The sequence below is a fragment of the Tympanuchus pallidicinctus genome, unplaced genomic scaffold, assembly GCF_026119805.1.
Source record: "Tympanuchus pallidicinctus isolate F22 unplaced genomic scaffold, pur_lepc_1.0 scaffold5, whole genome shotgun sequence".
In the NCBI taxonomy this organism is placed as follows: domain Eukaryota; kingdom Metazoa; phylum Chordata; class Aves; order Galliformes; family Phasianidae; genus Tympanuchus; species Tympanuchus pallidicinctus.
The window spans coordinates 47069160-47093302 of NW_026294769.1; the positions used below are offsets into that span (position 1 = coordinate 47069160).

Sequence of the window (24143 nt, forward strand, 5' to 3'; positions counted from 1 at the left end):
ACTATATTGTTGATATATGAATATTGAGCTACCTGCAGTGTCATTTAAAGGATATAACAAAACTACAATTAGTGCTGTGTAAGTTAATCTAGGCTTTTAAGTTACATAAGCATTGCTGTTTTGTTATTTTATTGATCAACTTTCATGCCTTTGAAAATACAAATTCCAGAATGACATCATGCCCAGTAGGAGTAATTAAAGCTATCTGATGAGGGAATTTAGAAGTTGAAAGGGATGATTGTAATTGATCCTGATTCAATCCTATTACAGCTTTTTATAGTTTAAGCTCTAGAGAAAGCAAACTCCTTGTCAAGGCTTTATTTTACAGATTCCTTTGTGTGTGCTATGCTTGCTGGTCTCTACTTTCCCTTTTAATTTTTTTTTTTCCTGTAGTAAATAATGAGCTGCCGCCTGAAATCCGGCTTGCCAGTGGTCAGCTAATGGGTGATGACCTGTCCCTCCTTACTGCAGGAGAGCTGTCACCTTATATCAGTGACCCAGCGCTGAAGCTATTCCAGTGTGCTGTTTGCAACAAATTCACCTCTGACAGCCTGGAGGCCCTAAGTGTGCATGTGAGCAGCGAGCGCTTGCTCCCCGAAGAGGAGTGGAGGGCTGTAATTGGAGACATCTACCAGTGCAAGCTCTGTAACTACAATACTCAGCTCAAAGCGAACTTCCAGCTCCACTGCAAGACTGACAAACATATGCAGAAGTATCAACTGGTGGCTCACATTAAAGAAGGGGGCAAAACTAATGAGTGGAGGCTGAAGTGTATTGCCATTGGCAACCCAGTTCACCTAAAATGTAATGCCTGTGACTACTACACCAACAGCGTGGATAAATTGCGCTTACATACTACCAATCACAGGCATGAAGCAGCCCTGAAACTGTACAAGGTAAGACAGTGACAGCAATTTAATTTGGCACCAAGTAGACTAGGAATTAACTGTTTCGGTGCTAATTGAACAAGACTGTGATTAATCAGCAGAATAAATGTTTGTGGAACATGTGTATAATCAAAAAAAAAAAAAAAAAAGCCTATGCAGGCTGGTTAGGAGGGTGTGCTAGCTGGGAATTGCTAGCAGAGAATTCATCTGAGGGCCCATTCAGCTTTCAGTTTGCCAACAAAGGGAAACTAAGTTTATTTTTAAAAATCCTCTCATAATACATAACTAGAGCAGTTTTACGTGTCTGATAATCTTTTCAAACTTTGTCTGTTACATTCTGCTTTGGAGGCTTGACAGAGATTATGGAAAATGATGAATTTTCCATACTGTGCATGAGGAAGGAGATCACTTTCTGGCTTATATATCTGCTTGCAAACATAGTCTATGACAGCCAAGATATTTTACATTGGTATTTTCAGTAAGGACATGCAATATGCCACATTATTGCCTAGGATATTCAAAAATAAGCTCTGCCATCCTTTTGTCCGGCCTTCTTTTCTAGGACAGTAATGATTTTTCACAAACATGAAAGGGTGTGGTGTAGATAAATATGTTAGTAGAATGGCAACTATATTTTTATCTTTACTGGAAAAAACTATGTGGATATAATGAATATGTGGGAGTGATGAATACCATTTATTACACAACTTGTCATGACTTTTTCCAAACCGTAATTATGGGGTAACTTATTTTCTGCAGTGTGTTTACTGGATTGGCTTGATTGTCTTGGTTCATGTACAAAATATAACACATTCATTTCCAAGATGAATAACTTTGTAACTTATTAAAAACTTCTTTTGTCTAGGGGATAAAAAAAATTCAGGAAATACTGCAAACCATTAGTCACTGTAACAAGCTCTAAATATGATTAGAAAATCCATTTTGCAAGTGTTATCTATTGATTTATACTAGAAATCTGTGATAACTAAACTATAAGGAGTCATCTGCTGATTACAGCAGCTATGCTGGTTTTCTAATCATGTTGAAAATGTGTACATATGGAGCAAATACAGAAAAGCCTTAGGAGATCTGTAGTTTAAGCAAAAAAATAACATTTTTCTGGTGTTCAGCCATGTTCAAATGGTTGTTCCAAGTTAACACAGAGTGGATAGGCAGTAATCTGATTTATAATTTTATAACCTGATAGCTGTAATCTTGGTGGATCTTCTATGACAAAAATGACAGCAATGCAAGATCAGGTCTATTGTATTCTCCCATTGTGCTGGTTGCTCTGCTAATTCAGTCACATATTTATGTAAATTGCATTTTTTCCTTAAAATGGAAAGGTGGGCAGTTTTTTGTTCTTGTTTTCTCTTTCTTTAAAGACCCAAAATCCAGTTTTTAAAAGTGCTACGATAGCTGAAAGTGTAGTGATGAAGTCTGTCTACTTCAGCAGCAAAACTGCCTTCAGATGTTGCTCTTTGTCATTTTTAAAGTGGCTCGTTGCACACTCAAGTTATGCTAATTGTGGAGCCACACTGTAAATCAAGATTTTTAAATGATCTGAATTAAACATAGTTGTTCTCCATCTCTTTTTTGGAGTGTTAATATGGGTTATTTCAGTGATCTGTTGCATAATGCTACCTTTAGAGAGATGTAGCGGTAAACAATGTCACAAGTGGGAGTTGAAGAGGGAGGTAGTGGACTTTTCACATTCAGCTTCAATGCCACAATGCCAAAGCTGCTTCAGGGAACATTGAAAATAAGATTCTTTAAATATATATATATATATATATATATATATATAATATATATATAATTTATATAATATATATATATATATATATATATATATATATATATATATTATATTTATATCTATCTATCTATATATATATATAGATATATAGATGTCCTCGAATATATATATAAAATATATATTATATATAAATATAATATATAAATGTAATGTATTATATATATAATATTATATATAGTATATACAATACGTATAATATATAATATGTTATAATATAATATAATATAATATATTATATATATATATATATAATATTATATTATATATACATATAAAGTAAATTAAGTGATAGGCATAGCTATAGAGTTTCAGGATACAAACCAGCTACTTCACTCTACTTCACTCATACAACCAATCCCTAGAAAAATATTGATCATATACATGTAGTTTTATTATATGAATCATTTGATTTAGAATAGAAGGGAGCAAGTCTCAACTTTTAGCCCTCATGAGTTATAATGTCCTGATGCTGATGCTGCTTTTCTTTCCATATTCTGGTTTGCTACAGTCAATAGTGCCTGTTTGGTACAGCTATCCTATGACAATCAGATGACCACCACCTTAATCTTTTAAGTTCCATCTCTGAGTCAGTTAAGATGAAAGAATGATAGAATCATAGAATAGCATGGGTTGGAAAGGACCCCAGTGATCATTAATTTCCAACCCCCTGCCACACGCAGGGCCACCAACTTCCAGATCAGGTACCAGACCAGGCTGTCCAGAAAGATGTCTCAGAGGAGAAGAAATGCATAAGATCTTAGACACTACCTGAACTCAATGTCCTGCAGAAGGACAATCTAAACGGTAAATGTGGTAATCATAAGGTTGCTAGTCTCCTGATACATTTATTTTTTATGACCTTTCCCTAAGATTGCTAGTGAGAATCTCAACTTTTTAATGTTTTGGTCCCCTATGACTCCCTCAGGAAGCTCAGAAATTTGTACTCTGCTAGGCTTAAGACCTCTCAGAAAGCAGACAGCACATGCACCTATATGCAAATGCTATTCTCATATAATCCCAATTTAAGACAAGTTAGAATTGATCAACTTTTTAGTGTTTTAGAATTATTGTTCTTGAATTGAGGTTGGCAGTGTTGTAGTGTGTTGCAAAATATCAAAATATTCTAGATGGGTGCGCTTTATAACAGAATATAATGTCTCTGTATGTCATCTATACAACTTCAGTTGTAATTGTGGACATATATTCTGTCCTTAAGGTGGAAATAAATGAGATATTGAAAATCTGTTATCTACTGGAAGATTTGATAGTTTTGTTAGGTCTTGGTGAAGCAGTTGACACCAAGAGAGATACAAACTTTTTTTTCTTATACATCAGATAAACTTTTAGAGCACCTAAGGAAAAAAAAGCCATTAATTTGTATGAATAATAGATATACGCCTTGGGAGCAATATTGAATATTCATGAATTGTGTTTATATTCGAGCAGCTCTTCTAACTCTTTTAAAATTAAAGTGCTGTGAATGTGGTTTGGCAATAAAGACTTTAATACTAAAACCATCTGAAAGCACAGAAAAAGAATCTGTGACTTTGTTCTTTTGCTTTGTCAGGCACCTCAGTGTTTTTTTTTTAGTCATTTATATTTATTCAAATGTTATTGTTTTGTGAATTTTCTTTTTATAAGTGTTGCCATAACAGCTTGATTTCTCTTCCTGTGCTTAACTATTGATACAATAAAAGGATGTCTTTTCACGACTATCGCTTTTAAAGCTACCATGAACATCAGAGCTTCCCTTCTGAAGCAGTATAATTTTAGGCGGTATCAAAATGTCACTTTTAAAGTTAGATTCTAAATGTTGTAAAGTAAAACTTTCAGCTGCTTTCTGAGTTATCTTAAAAAGAAATGTCTCCTTGCAGAAGGTGCAGCTGATTATGTGACTGCTAGGAACAGGAGCAAAAATGGCCTTACCCTAAGTGAACTCAGCTCAAGCTAGAAGATGTTCCCAAGGACTTGAAAATATGATGCTTGATATTAGCAAATTAAACCACAGAAGAGTGGGGAGTCCTTCACAGTATCCATCAAGATGTATTTGGTAGCTCCACAAGTAAACAGAGAAAGCCTCTATAGCAACAGAGTGCATTTCCATTCTGCAGGAGGAAGTGTTGGACTTCTGCAGATTTGGGAAGCGGAGGTAGGAAAGCGATCTGGATATAAACTACATAGCGCTGAAACTGCTCTTAAGGAAGCCATTTTGTAGCTTACTCAAATAGCTTTTGGTTCAGGGAACCACATATATCATGTCTGGTGCTCATAAAATAGTTCCCAAATACTTCCAATAAATAAATAGTAAAAGGAGTTAAGAATATGACAGGATAGGGTTTTTTTTGCAAGTAAACTGTACTGGCTATTAAGAAGTTTTAGTTAGCCAAGTAATAGAATAAAGGGATAAATTTCTAATAAAAAATATTTGAAATCAGCGTATCAAAATATTATTAAAATAACTGAAAATTGCTTTAACAGACATTAATTTTATTTGAGGTTTATACTTCAGTTTATGTTAGACATGCAGCTATTTTGGAGCTCAGGGCAAGTGACAAGCAGCAGTTAGCAGGCAAATACTCAGCTGTGTGAAAACTCCATCGGCTTTTCCTTTATTGACAAAATATTGATCCATAACACTATTAATGCTATGATTGTCAGTTCAATTTGGATAGATCGCTTTACCTCTCCTGTTCTCAAACGGCAAAGATATTACCCAAAAGGAGTGACCTGATTTGAGTTTAAGAAGGTTAAAGGTTAAAGGTTAGCTCAAAAGCATCATCTGCCTAGCTGCTTAACTTTAAACTGATCAATTTAATGAAAATCTGTTTTACAGATGGAGTTTTAATGTCTTTGGCAGGATTTAGGCAGCTTTAACATTAGACGTATGCTAGTAAAAATTATTTCTTTATTTGACCAGAACAACACCTTTTCTTTTATGTTTTAAGGTAAAAGGCATGTGGGATATGGTATTTTGGCAAAAGACCCAGAAGCAGAAAGTGTTGATGATTTTTCCATATGTGCTCAAAAACAGAATACCTTTATGTCTATTGCTAACGATGACTGAAGAAACAAACAAAGCTGCATTCATTTTTTTACCATAATGTTTTACTTTGAAACCACAAAAAAGAATTTCAGGCTAAACTGTCCTTGAAAAAGGTTTGTCTTCTTTGCCTAGGGTGGAATGCAACGGTATTCACATTTTTAACCTGGCAGACCGAGCTGATTGTCTCTTTTAAAGCTTATATTTGTAGATAGCAGTGTTCTTTTTTCTGCTTGCAAACTGAGTAGTAATTGTGTTACTTAACTGTAGATACCATAAATAATAAGGCAAATTAGTCAATCCAAATGGTAAATTTTATCTGATGGAGGTTATCTGAATAAACAAAGCATTAGATCCTCAGGAGTGTAAAGCAGAGCTTTGTGTTTATGTCTTCTGAGAATCTGGCCCTCACAATTTTTGCCAAGATAATTAAGTTTCAGCACAAGAATGTCTTTCTATTTTCAGATCTATGCAATTCAATAGGAATTTCTTGGGCTGCTAATGCGGTACTATTATATGTTAGCTTTGTAATTAGCTAGGACTCTATCCCTTTGCTGAAATGCATTGTAATATTACACACACAAGCATAGCTTGCATGTAGCAGTCATAAAAGTGGTGCCCTTTGTTTCATACTGACCTTCCAACTTATTTAAAAAAAGTTTACAATGAGCCTTTGTTTTGTCCACAAATGATCATAAACAGCTTTCTAAAGAGCCCAATAAAATGAGATAATCACAAATGTATAACATCAGATATTGAAAGGGTGGAAGAACAAACGGGGCTTTTACTATATTTTATAGGATGGATTTATAGCCTGTCCTTGGGTCACTTAGGGCCAAGAATTTTCACGGTCAGCTGGTTGGTCTTGCTAGCGAGCATCCTCTGCAGGAAATACAAATACCATGCAGCACCTGCTCTTAAGTCAGAGTTATATGCTCTTGTTTTAAAGCAGAGTGTCCACTGCTCTTCTGGTTCAAAGTCAAAAGCTTAATTAGACTACCTTTTTATCCGTATGCGTCATCAGTGGAGCAGAATAGTCTGCCTGGATTTCTCAGTGTTGTTTGCATATTTGGGTTTTAAATCAGCTGAGGATGTTGAATGCTTTGCTCATCTTTGGTACACACGGAAGGCACAAGTGGGATTTAGTCCATAGGTAACTTTTAGTGTGACAGTTCCCCAAGGAGCACTGCTTGGTTTTTCTCATTATTCTTGTTCTGGATGAAAGCATCGTTGTTAGGAATTAACAACAGATGGGAGTGTAAAGTGTATTCACGTGGGGGTGAATGGACTAACAGCCCCAATCACTTTGTTTGCTTTACTCTGTTTGGCATGAAATGTTGATACTTGATCAGCTCAGAATTTACAGTCACATTCTTTTCATTTCAGTTGTCCTGCACCAACTTTGTAATTTAAAATCAAATATCCTAGGTATGTGCCAGTCCAATTATTTAACTGTCATTGTCCCAGTATGATGGTAAAAGAGGTCAGGAGATTGCGCAGCATTGATTTGCATAAAAATCATTGTGCAAAGGAAATTGGAATATGTCTGCACATCTGAGGAGGCAAAGGATATTTTGCTTAATCTTATTCTTGTTTGTTTAGGTGGGGAAAAGTGTTTGCAGTGGTAAACAAAAGTTATTCTGATTTGTTGCTAAACATAAACCTCACAATAGGAGATATTTCAATTTTTACAGTACTTGAAGATTTATGCTCATTAAAGAATTTAAATGTTTTATGAAATTTAATTTCTACTGCATGTTTTAGTTACTGTAATTCAGATTATGCTGTTGTGCTTGCAACAAAGACAAACAAAGGTCAAAAGTATACTGTGTAGTCAGCTAATGTGTATACTGACTGTACATACTTACACACGATTGTGAAGTAGATTTATTTCCTAAAAATGCAAGTTGGAGAATTGCAGAATGGTAATTTCAAATCTATTCTTTTTATTTTAAATTTAAAACGTGATATTAGAGAAGTATTTTTCACATTACATTTGATGCAATTTTATTTGATATTCAGATGTTGTCTGGCCTTCAGATGGTCCTACGTACCTTGCAAAAAATATTATGTATTGCATTTTGGCTTATGGTACACTGCTAATGCGGAAAAATATTCTCAAATAATGGTTTAGAGAATCATCATTGAAATGTAGTCCAGTATCCCAACCTGAGTGTTGTCCTGGATGAGGATGTAGTCACCCTTTGAAAGGAGACTGGACTAGTCTGTTTGGACATAACTTTCAGTGCACAGCCTTCCCAGGGGAGCATGAGTTTATAGTTTTGCTTGCAGAGCAGGAAGAGTGAGCAAAGAGGAGAGTAAAAGCAGCATAAAGGATCAGCCTCATTTATTCAGTATGCTCAACACACAAAATGGCTGTATAACAGCTGTTTCTGTGCCTGGAGTTCTTTCATTCTGACATTAAGAGAAATATGTAATTATTTCTGACTGAGATTCAAGGTAGAATTGCAATGTATAATGTATGTGAGAGTATTACGTCAATTTGTGTGCATGTGTGTACGTGCATAAATTGACTGCATCTATGAATTTAGCAGCCACTCCCATCCAGCCTTGAAACATAGATTTTCTTGTTCCCCTTAGGAGATTTCATCTGATATTGCACTGCTCACTACAGGTGTCTTCTCTAAAATTTGTAATCTGAGTCTAGCAGACTCTCCCAGGTGGGATTTTTCTGCATCATCTCTTACACATAATTAAGAATGAGCATGGAACAAAAGACTGAAGCATGACAGTAAAGTTGTATTTCTGACATGTGTATATGTACTTAAGCTTTACCAAGTTTTGATAAGTGATAAGGGAGAAATTTCCCATTGGTCTATGTATTTTTTGGTCCATCCAGACAAAATGCAAGAACCAGGAATCTTAGGAGGGTGATCTATTGTTAGAGTAGATGGGAGACCTCATATGTACAGAACTGAGCTTTGAGTGATTTGATACACAGCTCTTGAGACTGCGTTGTCTCTATATGTGTCCATCACACTGGATAGACAAATTAATTTTCAGCATTTGTTTTTTTTTCCTTTAGGGGTTCAACTATCCAGTGATTCTCCAGTCAGATATTGTAAGGGGATGTAAAAATGCTGATGCAAAATGTTAAGTAATACTGATGCTGTTGAGTTTAGCAAGGACTTAGCACAACGGGGGAGATGTATTTTATTGGATAAAATATTCTGTATTTTGCTGCTGAATACACATGAAAATGTGTGTATAAAATACAGTACAATAGGAAATATATATTAATTTCATTGTGTGTGTAGGATTTTTATTTAAAAAAAAAAATATGCAAAAAACCAAAACAACAACAACAAAAAAAACCAACCCAAACAATAAAACCAAAACAACAACAACAAAAAAAACCATAATTGTCAAAGGTGACTTGTAATGTCTGTTTTGTTTTTTTTTTTTTACCCTGATGGTCTGTCTTTTAGGCTGGCTGCAGGTAGTGCAAAATGACAATGGTCATTTTGATCCTCATGATTATATATAAGAAAGGTGAAGCTTTGGTGCAGGACCTTCGCTTTGTGGACAGCTATGAAGGAGGATGTCATGGAAATGACCCCACTGGTCTGCAGAGGATGGTGCCAGCCCTGCAGTTTGGCAGCAGACAGAAACACAAAAGTACTGTGCACCATAACCTTAGGGGAAACTGTATGTGCTACTCTCCCTGTAGGAGGGAAGGCATTAAGATAATCTTTAGCTTTTAAAGACAGGGGGCATTGAAGGAAACAAAAATTGAGCAAAGGTTGTCCTTGAATGATGAAGTGTGCAGATTCCCCAGCCTGGGGCATCCTACTGCAGTAGCACTGACAATAACAAAAAACCCCTGTTTTTATCATATCTGAAGACCGTGAATAATACTCTTGCTTGATATACATGATTAGGAAACTATATGTTTCTAACAGGAATCATAAATGTTTTTTTTTTTTTTAAAAAAATAAGGACATTTGAATACTTCTAGTATCTAGCTACTAGTTTATTGCTGGATTATGTGTAAATAACCTGGGATATAGAGATAGTATTCAGAAGTCTGCCCAGATAAGAGTCTTTATTTATAATTTCTGTTCTCCGTTGTAAATTGTCCCAAAGAACAAAAGCACTCTGCTTTTTTGTCCTTGCCCTGGAAAGAATAATACTAGGGCCACACTACCCATAGAATCAAGCACAGAATCTTCTGTTCAGAGATAGTTTGTGCTCCAGTTTTTCTGATAGAAAAAAAATACCCTTACTCAGATAGGGTTCCAATTCTATTGTGATGACACTGTTTAGAACTAATGTTTATAGTGGACATTTTCCTAACCAGAACTTCAACAGGCAATTCCAGTGGTCTATATCATTCTAAAATGGTTTTGTGTTAATGTAATGTTTCCACTGATACCCAAAACTTGTGATTTGGCATGGGCATCTTTGACTGAGGGAGGAATTGGGAGAAGTTTCTTGTCTCCAATTTTTTTTTAATAGGTATTTTTCAAGAGAAATCCTGAAAAGTTGCAACTATCTCAAGGATCAGGTATGAATGATGCTATTGAGCATTGCTTACACAAAATTATGGATCTAAATGCAAAAGAGAAGGAATTGCACTTCTTATTCAATTAATGGTGTTCCTGTTTTCTGTGAAATCTAGACAAAAACTTGCATTCTGGAAAATCAGCTGAGGTAAAAATACTAAAGTTTTCCAATTAAACAATTTGTGAATGGCCAGAATTTGATACTTTTACAACCAGAACAGACCAGAAAAAAAAAAAAGTCTAAGGATTTTCTTGCTTTTTGTGTCTACTAGAGATGAAAGCATGGAAAAAAAGCTTGCTTTACTACTGAAATGAGACAGCTTTTAGTAGCTAGATGTTACTATTTTGGAAACACCCTTCGGCATTTGCAGATTTGTATGCAGCTAATGAATGAGTGGAAATTAGGAAGACTGAAGCTGGTGGAAAAAACAAACGGCCAAATTTCAAGTGTTTCTGAAAATCTAGTGTCCTTATTTGTCCAGGAACCGATGTGACTCATAATCTTTGACCTAGGAGGAAGTCAGCACCCTGCTGCTATTATATCGGAGCAGGATCTGATGAAGTCAGCTCTAAGATGATTAAAACACAGTCTACAAAAATAGTTTAAGAGTAATTTTACCAATTACCATTTACCAAGTTTGTGACCTAAAACCATTGGACTGATTCAAAGGCACTACGGCATTGGCCTCTAGAATTAATACTGATGCAGATGCATCTCTTGTTCCTAAGGTCTGTGGATATAGGCCTTGTTCCTAAGCTGTGGATATCCCTTGTCAGTTTTTTGCTTGCTTAGTTTCATAAGTCATGATGAATTGGTTCTGCTGTCAGTAGCTCTGTCTTCCTGCTCCTAATCTACTGGTGTGTCTTGCAGTGTGTCAGGCTTCATAACTATCTTCACAGTACTTGAGTTTATGTGTTTCTTCAGAAACGATCATTAGAACTGCTGGAGAGTATTTTTGAGAAAGAGTAAATGCCTTTTGCATAAGGCATTTTGGGGTATACAAATGACAGGAGCTATGGTGTTGGAGACCTATCTATGCAATATTTTTCATGATCAAGGAAGAGGACTGAGCTGATAATGAGTTAGAGTACTCATATCTCATGCTACAGAATTCAAACCTATTACCCAATTCCCTCTGCTTCTGAGTTCTGCAGGTATAAAGGTACTGGGCCTCATGTGTTCACAGTAGGAACAAAACAAATATGTGTCCTTACTTTTAATAGTTTCTTATCCTAATAGCTTTGGAAGATAAGCTCACTCCTAGCACTACTATGAAAAACAGAATGGCCTTGGGGAAAAAAAAAATTGTCTCTAACCAAGCAGAAGTGAGAGAGAGATTAGTCCCAGTATGTTTGGCATTCTTAATGGACCTTATAGACATGTAAATATGCATACTACTTAATTTGTTCATATATATATATATATATATATGTGGAGATATGGATAAATAAGTCTTTCTCTCTGCTTGATTGAGTGTCTGTTGCTGGGAGGGATAAGTTAGAGGTAGAATCTGAAGTTTTCATGAGAACTTTTAAGAGCCAGATATTACCCAAAGCTAGTGTTAGGGTGGAAGTCACAGTTGTTGGAGACTGGGTTTCTTGCACAGAGGGTGCAGTGGGAGAAGCAAAAAGGTAGGTGTGTGTGCTTATAGAAGTGTACACTTCCCAAGAGCATAAACAATTTAAAACTATGTGTGTTCATACGTACAACAGGCTGCCACTGTTACCTCCTATAGTACTGTACGAATATCCATATATGTTAGTATCTGCTGCAGTAATGGTTAGATTTCTATTTCTGTTTTATTTTCCCTCTCACACTTACTCATAATAAAACAAACTCTTCTAGAGCTGAAATTTTCAGGACTTGATCTAACTTCAAAGAATATTTCTTTCTTCTTTGGAGTTGTTTCTGAGTCACTACATCATGATTTATGTTACCTACTTGTCCTAATGAAAAATACTCCACTGCAAATAAAGTTAGTCAAGTACATCTCTTTCAGTAGCTGTCCATAACATAAGAGAATGTTATTTTAGAAGAAACAACACATTAATAGACCAAGTATGTAATCATTGTGCTATCACAGCAAATTATGCCATTAGTCCACCTTATCTAATCTCTTTGCTCCAGACTAACAACAATTGCTCCTCAGAGTAGAGAGAAAGAAAAAAGAAAAAAGCTCTTGATGAGCAAATATGGAACAATGATGCTCAAAAAGGAAGAAAATTCTTTTTCTTCTTAAAGAACAATGGATTAACACTGTACAAATTCAAATGTACATATATTTTTCTTTCAAAAAATGTTTTTTGAATGGTCTTATATGTACATATACATCAACTCAGTTTTTTAATTCAAATTTTGAGTAATCAATCAGCACGGAAGAGTTTCACAGGTTAATTTAATTGGCATATAAATGTAAACTTCCACCTTTAGCTTGTTTATTCATCTAGTAAGAGAAAAGAAAGATGATGTGTTCTTTCTTGCTTTAGGATCTTTCTATATAGTCTTTATTTCTTCATAAATAATCTTTATAAATATTTTATGATCTTTCTATCATATCTCTCTTTTGCTTTCACTATTCATGCACCATACAATTTCAGTCTATTCAGTGTTGCTTTTAGTGGACATTTTTTCCACATTTCTGCTAACCCCAACACTGATCTCTGAACTCTTTCTGCCCCTGCTCATTTTTTTCTAGAGATATTCGGATATTTCAGAACTGAACACACTGTTCTCAGTGGAGCTGTATGATTTTATTGTCCCATGCCTGGTGCATCCAAAAATATAATCTGCTTTACACAAATACTATTGCATTCTGTTCTGGAACTAAGTTGCTTTCATTGTGTGTCTCTTCCCATGCCTCTTTTCATACTGATCCCCATGTCCTAGAGTGGTTAAACTTAATTTAGACTCCAGTAATATGTTTCATTGGTTTCAATTGTTTCTTATAATGTGTATATTTTTGGTTCAGTTTGTCAGTACTAAATTTCACCTGCCTGCTTAGATAGCTTTAAACCTCTTTGGTGTTCTTGATAGTTCTTTAGACAGTCTTGACTGGCATGAATTCTTTTACACCATCTTAAAGACCACTCCTAGTGTGATGGTAGAAGACCCAGAGGTAATCTTTGCTGTTTTGAATGGCTTGCTATTGCTTGTAACTTGGTTTCTGTCTGTCAGTTTCCAATCCATGACTCTTTTTTGCTTCTGTGGTAGTTGCCTAGATTAAGTGGTTAGGCCAACTCCTGCTTAGTTAATGGGGAGAGGGAAAACTCCAGCTCTGAATTAGACTAGAAGAAGTAATTCCCCCCACTATTAAGAGTGAGAGAAAAATGCATTCAGCTTACTCCCTTGTCACACTGCCTGCCTCTTCAGACAGCTGCCTCTTGTTGCTTTCCCACATCTATTGCTACACAGAGTGAATTGAGGGTGAAAATATCAGCAGACAGTTAACTATTTGTTGAGCCTGAAGAACAGAAATAGCTAATTAACCATCTGTCTGCAGGTATTTTTGCCCCAGATATTCCTTTGCAGGTGCAAAACAGAAGGTGTTTCTGAATGCAGACTACAAGGCTGAAACATAACTCAAAGAGACTGTAGTGTGCTCTTTTTATACAGTTAGTGCTAACTTTATTGTATTATTGATCGTTATTTAGGTACACCATGAAATACAGATGGAATGTCTGTTGTGGTTGAACTCATACTGTAGGTGCTGTGTTGACTTTTGAATTTCAGTGGACTTTGTGCTGCTTGACATTAAAACCTTTCACATCAGGATTTAGAAAAAAGCAAAAATATAACTATGTATCCTGTATGTAGTGTGAAGTAATGTGAAACTAATGCCAAATGCCCTCCCCACCAAGTAAATAATACTAAAATAAAATACTAATTTCAGAGCAAGCCAGGAAGTTCAGAATTCCCCGTGTGAGTACATACAAACACTGGCTTAGAGTAGTCACCACCTGAATTTTAATTAGCCGTGCTACCTGCCAGTGCTAAAGGAAGTGCTAAAAGGGAAGGGATTAGGGCTCTGAGTTTCAGAGCAGCCAAGTGCTCCTGTTGATCACCTGTGTTCACCACCCGGGTCCTGGCTGAGCATCAGGCAGTGATCAACTCTTCTGGTCTTGCACAGCCCTCTGGGCTGAATGCATCAGCTACTTTGAAATATGAAAAAGAGTGACATCAGAGATCAATTACTACTGAAGTGTCACTGCAGAGCCCTGTGATACTGCTAATTAGTTAAAGCAAAAATTGCATGTTGATATGCATTTTCCTTGGTTCTAGCTCACTGAATATCTTTTCACAAAATGAAGTTTGAAATACTTCTAGATTCTTCCTCCTTTTTTTTTTTTTTTAATTAGCGTACATAACTGTTTTGTTTTGTTTTGTTTCCTATGAATCCATAAAATTAAACATCAATGGCTTTCATTCTTTCCAAGAGTTTGCATCTTAGAATAGTTTGCTTTTGTTTGAAACACTTCTTCAAAAGGGTGTTAGTCATTGGAGAAAACTTGAAGTACGGAAGTGTACAACAAAGGCACAGGCTCAGGCTGATACTCTCTAACCTTGGCTTCAGTCCCTCTCTGCTATGAATGGAGCGAAAGCAACTAGATATTTACTGTAAGTTCCCTGTGTAGAGGAGAGAAGGGTTGCTCCACTGGTGCTGGGGAGTCCCTGGCTGGCAGTGAGAGCCCTGTCCTTCCGTGGACATTGTGCAGGAGGTATGTTAGGAGAAGGGTCAGGAGGAGCAGCAGCTAGACTACATATCAGTGTGTCTGTGGTGAGAAGTAAATCTCCCCTGTCATGGAGAGATCCCAGGCGGGGCTGGCTGTAGGGGGTGCTGGGGACAGCAGGAAACTTTTTGCCTGGTACAAAAAGGCAGAAGCTGCTGAAACAAGGTGTGAGGTTTTACTACAGTCCTGCTCAGGACTGTCCCTGTTGATCCCTGGCTCAGGTAAGTTTCAATTATTCTCTGTTTACCTTCCAGGGGGCTGGGCTAGGCTGTGTCAGAGGGTTCTGGATTTAAACTGCCACTGCTGTATCCAAACACTGACTGTTCCTTTTAGCTGCTAAAACAGCAATTTCTCACTCAGCCCGCTTCTCCAAGTTTGCATGAAGTACTTTTAATCTAACTTTTTTGCTTTGGTGAGGATTATTTCTGAATTTACCACATAAATAAAATATTCAGTTGCAAATGACATAAGCAGAGTCCACAAAACAATTTCTTTAGTGCAAAAGAACTCGTGCTGTTAAAGTCTGAGCAATTTAAAAGATACAGGGTTTTTACTGTTTGTATGACTTATTATCCTCTGTAGGGTTTGTTTGAGGCTTTAATTTGTTTGTTTGTTTTTTCTTATTAAAATGGTGATGAAAGAGATGGGAATTATGTGGGCTAATCCATCTTTGTTGTAGCATTACTGATCTCGTTAGTGTTACTCCAAGGATAAAACTGGCCCAGGAGTTTTCCAAAATGACTGTGTTTCCTAACTCTGTCAACTGCCTGGGACATGGCTCTCCTGTGGTTTGACTGCTGTGGTTTGTCACTACTGTGAGGAATTATTCAGTTCAAAATGTTCTGTTATTTGGGTAATTTCTTGCTGAAATTGATGGTTACTGTTTCTGTTTTTTTTTCCCCTAAGTTTATTTCTAGGGTTTTTCCATTTGTTTCTCGTGCTCTGGAGAAAAGGGTAGTTACAAAGGGAGAGCCAGAGAGACTACTCCACAGAGAGGGTGTGAGAGAGATGAGAGGATTTGAATTTTGAAGTGTTTTTCTTTCACTGAAACAGCTCCCCTGCTTGATACCTAGTGTGCTGTTAGAACTAAATCCACTTCCTAAATATCTTGTGCAGATCAGAACTAGTTACTGGGTAGCGATAATCGTGACATACTTTGTGAGTGTACATGTTAGGTAACCTCGCCTGTAGCCGGTTTTTCATCCTAAATTATTCCCCACTTGTGAGCATTTTTCAAGCAGCTACTATTTAAAACCAGAAAGCCTCCACCCTGAAAGGCCCCAACCTGTCAGAAACATTTCCTCTCTTGCCTCAAGCTTGGAATTTCACTCCAAAGCTCCGACTCCCTCAGGACTTTGTTGAGTGTCATCCTTGCCTGCTGGTTTGCTGTCTGTAGCCTCAGTCATGTACACATGCTGCCAGTGCTCACCACCTCCCCACATTCTTCCTGCTCTACCAGCATCGCTACGTGTCTGTTTTCACTGTGTCATCTGTGTCTGGATTGGTGTAATTCCTGCTGTACTTAGCTCAATTTCATTTTTGCCAAGGCTAAAACTCCTTTATATTTCTGCTCTTTTCTGCCAATAAGCTTTCCCACTTCCTCTTGTGTATACATGTGAATGTTTGTGTACATTATCACATATGAATTTCTAATTATTTGGGATGAGTGGGATAAAGCTTTTATTGTGTGAAGTTTGAGTTGGCTGTGTTGTTTTTAAGTAAGAAAGACAGAAGGTATGCTGACCATCCCACAGGGAACTATCTTGTATTTCGAACCTTCTGCATATTTTCATTAGGAAAAATATGTTAGAAAGTTCTTTAACTGTATCAATACTCATTTTTTTTCATAAGGCTGTATGTGCTAAGCTGAGCTGTACTAATACTAAGAGGAAAAAAACCGTTGTGATTTTGTGACTAATACATATTAGAAACCTCTTACATTTTTCCTATAATAGCTTTTCCATACGAAATAGTGTTTCAGTATGAATGCCTGACATCTCAAGGCCTATCAGAGTTGAAAAAGAGTGCTAGTGTTCTGCTGGAAAGCTGGAAACTTCCCACTTTCAATGCTATAAAGCTCCTTTTTCAGGCTCACAGATCACAAGATTAACACGTCATTGTAGAAGGCCCATCCTGGGTGTTGGCCCAGTGTAATTTGAATGGAAATTTTTCCATTTGAAAAGAAGCAAGGAAAAATAACTGTTTGTAGCAAAACCAAGCTAATGACAACTTATTTAAGCATTCTGGGCTGGGAGTGTTAATATTAACCAAGAAAACAGTTTTAGGTCTGGTTTCAAGCACAGAGATTATACTGACATCATCTTCGAGGAGAGATTTGATACTGCCCTGAAGACCATTTTCATCTACCTTTTGCATAGCTGGTATAGGAGAGCACCTTGAAGTGCCAGAGCATAATTTGTGAAGAATTCTGTTCCCTTGATGGGTTCACAGTGTCCAACCAAAATCTATGTGGTATCTATATATGGGATGCCAGCAAAATACAACATGTAACATCTCTAGGCCATGGTTTTTTAGGCATAAAAGTGAGGCAAATAGAAGGAATTATCTGTCCATATAAAGGTATCAGGCCAGAAGTTTGACATTCTGAGACTAGGTAATATCATTTAGAAAGTGTTAAGGTCTGGCACATCTCAAGTCAAAAGTGAATTTTTCATTGATTTTGGTGGCGCTAAAATTTCACACATCACACAGTTAAATCTATTTTGTATAATATTTTGTGTATATTCATTTGCATATTATATCTATTGTATAGGTATACAAATATTTCTGTTATATTTTATCCAATTATATAAACCAATTTTGTTTAAACAAACTAATATGCAGATGTCTAGAATGAATTAACTAAAAAGTCTGTACTGTGGTAAATTATTCAGGAAATGTAGTGGAGGCATGTTTAGCACAATTGTAATATTGAGATTTGTTCCACTTACCACGTACCTTCCTTTACTGTAAAACTGTGGCTTTTTTTCCTACTTTTATCAGTTTTCAGCTACAAATGTTTTATGTTATAAAACCATGTAAAGCAAACTAGAAATTGGAAAGTCTAAGAATAGATAAGCTAAGACTTAAGTTCTTCTGGCTAACTTCTTTTACCAGCTTTCACAGATACGGAGAGAGACTGTATCTGAAACCCCTCATCAGAACAGAATGAACATTTTAGCATTCTCGGACATAATATCAGGCTAATGTGCTCCCTGAATGACATCCATTGCATACTGTATAATTGCCAGCCTGCTTCTCCGAGTGCCTTGAAGATTACATTGTTTTAATGTCCCAATATTAATAACCAGATGTGATCTTCTTCCTGCTCAGGGGTCAAGCGAGCTGGCCAGGTCAGGCTGTTGTCTGTGTGCACAGACTGTGAAGTCTATTTAGAATGACAGGTATGGGGTGGGGGGGTAGGGGGATAGGGTGTTAACCTCAAGACCACCAAAAGGGACTTCTACCTGCTGGGAACAAAGACCAGTAGGAGCTTCAGCCTTTTTCAGTACTCCTGGGATTTTAACCAAGTGAACAAAAGATGATGCACAGATAAATAAATACTCTTCACAAATGATACATAATTTAAGATGTTCAGTTACAAACAACTGGATATGTGTTTGTGATTTCATTTAAGTGCAGTCCAATTATCTGCAATCAGTTAATATTTCTGTATGCACATTTTCTGCATGATGCTTTACATGCTGAGAGGATGCTCAATTGCTGATGTTCGAATACGCACTAGCCTTGAAAATAGCCCTAGCACTTAAAGAAATAGCATTAAAACAGCAGCAGTTTCTATGAGGTGTTTTGTGTCCACTAGTTTATGTTGCCAGTCTATGCGGAGAACTATTTTATAGCAGATAGCACAATATACTTTTATTAAACATACAATTATAAAACCATTTATTCATCTCTGTTTTTGTTAGGTAAAAAAATCAAAAGAAGAAGCTATTTGTTTCCTAATTGATTTTGTACGTTACTTGTTCATTGAATAGATAAGTAGTGCCTGTGATATTTGATTACAGAGCAAGGCACCCATTTAACCTTCCGTTCTTTCCTGGCCAGGATTTCAAATACAATACAACGTACCTCCCTTAGGCTCAGTAGGATTAGACTGCTAGCAGTAATCCCTGATGCTATGAAATAGACCTGATAGAACTTCAACTCACTTGTTTAGGATTATGCTCATGAATTTCAGCTCATCTAGTTGCATTAACCCTTTGGGAACTAGTGTGAGTTATGCTTTTGTAAATAACAATGTATACTGTAGTAAACAATGGCAGATGACTATCAAAATCTATAACTGAGTTTTGAAGAATTCACTTTTACTTGGTGATCAAAATGTACAGTTCACATTGAAAAAAAAAAAAGATACTGTACCACAAATCCTCAAAATTTCTTTTAATTCTAATGTTTAGAAACCATCTGCAGTTCAATAGTAGCTTTAAGTGGTTCTATCCCTTTTTTTTTTTTTTTCTTTTGCGTTGATTTTGAAAATTACTTTAATGAATTTTAGTTCTCAAGGTTGCACTGCAAAGGCTGACAAATTATATCTCTAACTATAAAGCACTGGTGTAGAATCTCCCAGTATAGTGATCTGAATGTAAGCATGGTCCTAGGATAATGAAAAGGGGTACTGGTACCTAACCCATTAATTCCTTACTTTTCTGTTGAAAGCAATGATCCTGATAAAGGTAGTAATGACTGACTTCTGATGACTTACATCTGAATCCAAAAACTCTGAGAGTACCAGGCCATTTCTGATGGACTGCTAGACAGCTGGCAGGCAAAAGGATTGTAATCACTGCAGATTTGAGCCACCCTTTTGCATTGTTGACTTCTATTTAAATGCTGATTTTTAATCTGGCCAAATCACAATTGGGAATAAACCTGTATCAGCAAGAAGAAGGAACAGATCCTTTATGTCTTTCATTTTCAGGATCCTAAAACCCACCAGTGAAATAAATATTGTTTCCTATTACCAGTCCATTCAGCCTTTAGTGGAAGGGTTCATTAAATATGCATGTGCACAGCTTATTGCATTAATTATTGAGATGAATATATATATATATATATATGTTTTACAATATTCAAGAAAAATAGAGGGTTTGACTTGAAAACTCATCTACTCTCACTTTCTTGGCAGCAGACAGAATTGGATTAGGTCTGACTGAATATGTATACTAAGGCATTAATTGTTGAAACTACTTTTCCCTCCATATACCTGCATGTGGAACTGCTGTATTAAAAGGCAAGATGACAAGGAGGATAAGTGCTACTAGTTGCATTTGATGACACAGGAGCACCGGGGCATTCCTTTACCCCTTTCTTTACTAGGAAATGGCAAGCCTTTTATTGTAGATCTGTAGGATACTCTTGATACATTTGATGACAAAATGGTGTTGATGAATAGCTGAAGGCCATGAGAGCAATAAATGAAGTTATTCTTGAGTGACTACATTCTTTTTTTTGCAGGGAGAACTCAGGAGTGGAGGCAGTTTGGGGTGGCTGTTCATCAGCCTGGTGGGTGCACTCATGTGCTCCCAGGTGGAGTATTACTGAGTTCTAGTCTGTCACTCTTCTTGATCAACATATGCCTGAGGCCATTAGTGGAAAATCATACGTGCTTGAGGCTGGGGTATCTCCAACATGCAGATGATTTCCATCTGTACAACTGTTTAATCAGATTTGAATGGTAAAATCAGTTGTTTAACTGAGTTTGTTGCAAGGCTTTGGGTTTGGATATACCAGCCATGTTGCAAACTGAGTTCATGCTGGTAGGATTCAACACTTAGTGGAAATGACAAGGGTATCATTCTGTAGCTATCCTACAGTCCATAAACCCTATTGGCTTCTGTGTTGGGCTACTAAATTAACAGTAAGAGTAATAAGCATGCCTTTGTCATTTATATCTGGTAGAGCGGTAATGGGATAGATGTTGCTACTCCTTCATAGAATCACAGAATGGCTTGGGTCATCAGGACCTTGTGGATCATCAGGTTTCAACCCCCAATCAGCCTCTCTCAATTTCTTTTTTTATAGAAATATCTTCCAAAAATCATTCTTGGTCCTGCTGCTGCATCTCAACCTACAGTCATGTTCAATATTTAATATATTTAAACTTTTGTACTCCATTGCTTAGTTTTGGTTTGACACATGGTATATTTCTGTTCCGTGATTGATTGTGAATGTCCCATTAAAAATTGGCTCTTTCATGAGCATTCAGTTTACACATTCAGAATATGCTTTCCTCAGAAATTCTGCAGTATGCATTTACTCATAGCTGTTTCTGAAACAATTCCTTGCTTAGGTCAGCAAATTTAGTTTGCAGAAATTCATAGAAAACAAACAGCTAAGAGATGGGACATAGAAGGAACTAATGCAAAAAATTCAAAATTAGAGAATTCAATGCTTTTCAGTTCTCCTTCCGGGGCTTTCATTCTAAGCACAGAATTTGATGACCTTCACTTTGCTATCTTCAGATTTGGTAAGAAATGAGAGATATACCTCCACACTTCTGGGAGAAATAAAGGTATCTGTCCATTAGCTGGTGTTCCTGACAGTGAGCATTTTGCAGGTACCATCCCTGATCTACCCTATCTCACACAACTTAATTCTTGTTACAGTTTGATTCTGTTTCAACCTGTAAGTGAGAGGGACCTAGATTCTCTCTGAAAACACCTCACTTCATTCATGTAATTCAGATCAACTAGTAGAGCACTGGGCTTAGTCTCAGAGGTACTGGAAGGTTGTATTTTTGGAGAACACTCTGCAAATACAGAATCTGCTTTTTCACTTTCTTGATCAAAATCTGAAATTTTTGATCAGTCTAGCATACCGAAAAACCCGCTTGTCTCTCAGATTCCTGCAGGATAAAGGGTACAAAGGGTCAGCTTGATGGCTTGTATATCAGTGCTATTTATTAACGTGCTTTTCCTTGGCAAAGCAAAAAAAAAAAAAAAAAAAAAAAAGGTGGCTTTTTTTTTTAAATAAATAGACTGTAGGAACCATGGTAATACTTTACACTTCTGTGAAGTCTTTATTCTGGGGTTTTCAAAACGTTTTAACAATGTTAATGGAATTCACTGCTCCTACATTCTGTGATAGCCTAAGTGCATATAGGGCCATCTTCATGTACATACTGACAGAGTAGAAGGAAGCTCCTGGTTAACTGTGTGCAGCAGCACTTTACTGCAAGTATTTTCATGGCAGGTGAAAAAAAAAAACCAAAAAACCTGTATTCAAGCGAAACTGTGTAGGGAATTGCCTGTAGGTAGGCAAAACATAATTACAAGTTGAAATTTGGCCAAGACATTTGTCTTAACACTCTTCCTTGTTTGAAAAAATGCGCCACGTACTTAATAACTTTATTAAGTACAAGCAGTTATGAAATCTGTTCTTTGTTTCACCCAAAAGAAAACATTTCCTAATAGGACGGTGCTGTTAAACACCGAACTAAGGCGCTGACTCATAACTAATTTAGGCAGAGAGCTCCATCAATGAATTACCAAAACTCTTTTTTGTAGTGCTGGTGTTTTCCTTGGAGATCTCCCCTCCAAGTACTGCCCCTGCTTTAGCCTGCGAGATCTGAAGGGATCACAGCACAAGGTGGTATGGCTTAGGGCTGTATATAAAATGATGAAGGAGAGAGTGAAACACAGCCATGTGCTCTCTTTACTCAACATTGTGCTGGAGAGTACGGTGGTGTTCAGTGAAACTTGGAGCTACTCCTTTTTCTGCAGTAAATAATCAGCCTGTGAAATTCCCTGCTGTGGTGGTGGGGGGTTATCTGGATGAACAGTTTATCAGGATTTTTAAGAAGGATAAGGGGATGAACATTAATGATGTTTCTGATTATGCGGGTTAAAACAAAAAGATACAAGAGCATTTGGTTCTTTATTATTATGATTAAACTTAAAATATAAACAGACTCTCTTCCAGGGTCAGGCAAGGATCTCTTGTCACACTGCACAAACATTTTGGTTCTCCAAAGGCTTTTCTGTGAATCTGATATTAGCTACTTGCACAGCCAGCATGTTGGAAGAGCTGGGCCAAGAGTATGATTCATAGTGTTTCTCCTGTGTTTCAATCTCTCTGTCTCTCAGAGTGAACTCAGAGTTTTAAATACAAATATGACGCCTTTCTAATGGCAATTTAAAGTCTTGTTAAGGCAAGATGCTGCTCCAGCAGTAAGTGACCAAATCTGCATGTCTGAGTTATTTTTGTTTTTCTTTGTCAAATTATTACTCAACATGGGAGAGGAGTGACTGCATCATAATTACTGTTTTATTTATTTAATTTGGAAGTACAAACAATAGACAGGAAGGTTCATTTGTCAATTCATTAATTTGCTTCCACTCAAAAACAGAGACAAGTTTCCTTTCAGATGAGCATTTGCAGTACTGTGGACTTGCATTTTCATATTTGATAGCAGTTCACCAGCATTGTGCCATAAACAATTTGAAATCCTTGGTGTAGCATGAAAAGGTAGAGACTTTTAGTATGTTTTTAAAAATTTGATGGCCATTGGAAGCATTTCATAGATTACTCTAGTTATGGCACAGTATTTCTGAATGTTTTTAGGAAGCACAACTTAGCTCCACTTCTTGAAAGAGGATGGGGCATCTACTGCCCAGCTTCTGTGAAATCTCCTTTCTGCAGTCCACATGGGACCATATGAGATATAGCTTGACTCACGTTATTATTTTTCATTGCAATTTTGTTGGCATCACAACAGCATGTTAACTCTCTGTGGTAACAGTTATTAAGTGCTTGGTGCACAATGCTCCAAGCAAGGTTTAAGAAGACAAACTCCAGTGCTGTGAACATTATTATCAGAATAAACAATTCAGATCTCCCAAGGCTGTGTCCAGATGACTTCCTGGGTCTTGCCATGGCTGCTGTCCATCACTGGCCAGTGTGTGGAACAAGGTTTGGAAGGGAGTGGGAAAAGTAGAGAGAGGTATGTCAGTCACAGGAATTTGATCTGATACAAGGCTGGGAGATGGTGGGCACCTGGATTCTGCATTTGGGAAACACTACTGTTTTTTCCTAGTGCAGACCGAGTCTTGGAAAGCAGAAGATTTGAACCATAATAGAGGGATCAATCTTCTTTAAGTGCAAGCATGTTGCTGAGCATT

At 36.8% G+C, this 24143-nt stretch overlaps 1 protein-coding gene and 1 long non-coding RNA gene across 3 annotated transcripts in view; one reads left to right on the forward strand and one right to left on the reverse strand.

The window, feature by feature from the left end:
* The window catches only part of LOC128090688 (uncharacterized), a 289733-nt gene that overhangs the window by 70426 nt on the left and 195164 nt on the right, over nucleotides 1-24143 (reverse strand). The window lies entirely within an intron of this gene.
* Nucleotides 1-24143, forward strand: part of ZFHX4 (zinc finger homeobox 4) — a 152098-nt gene that overhangs the window by 26826 nt on the left and 101129 nt on the right. Inside the window, exon 3 of one of the 2 annotated variants that reach the window (XM_052703155.1) lies at nucleotides 394-896. In XM_052703155.1, coding sequence (XP_052559115.1) covers nucleotides 394-896 — 503 coding nt within the window. The remainder of the gene's footprint in view (nucleotides 1-393; nucleotides 897-24143) is intronic. The other variant, XM_052703156.1, reaches the window with a different exon arrangement.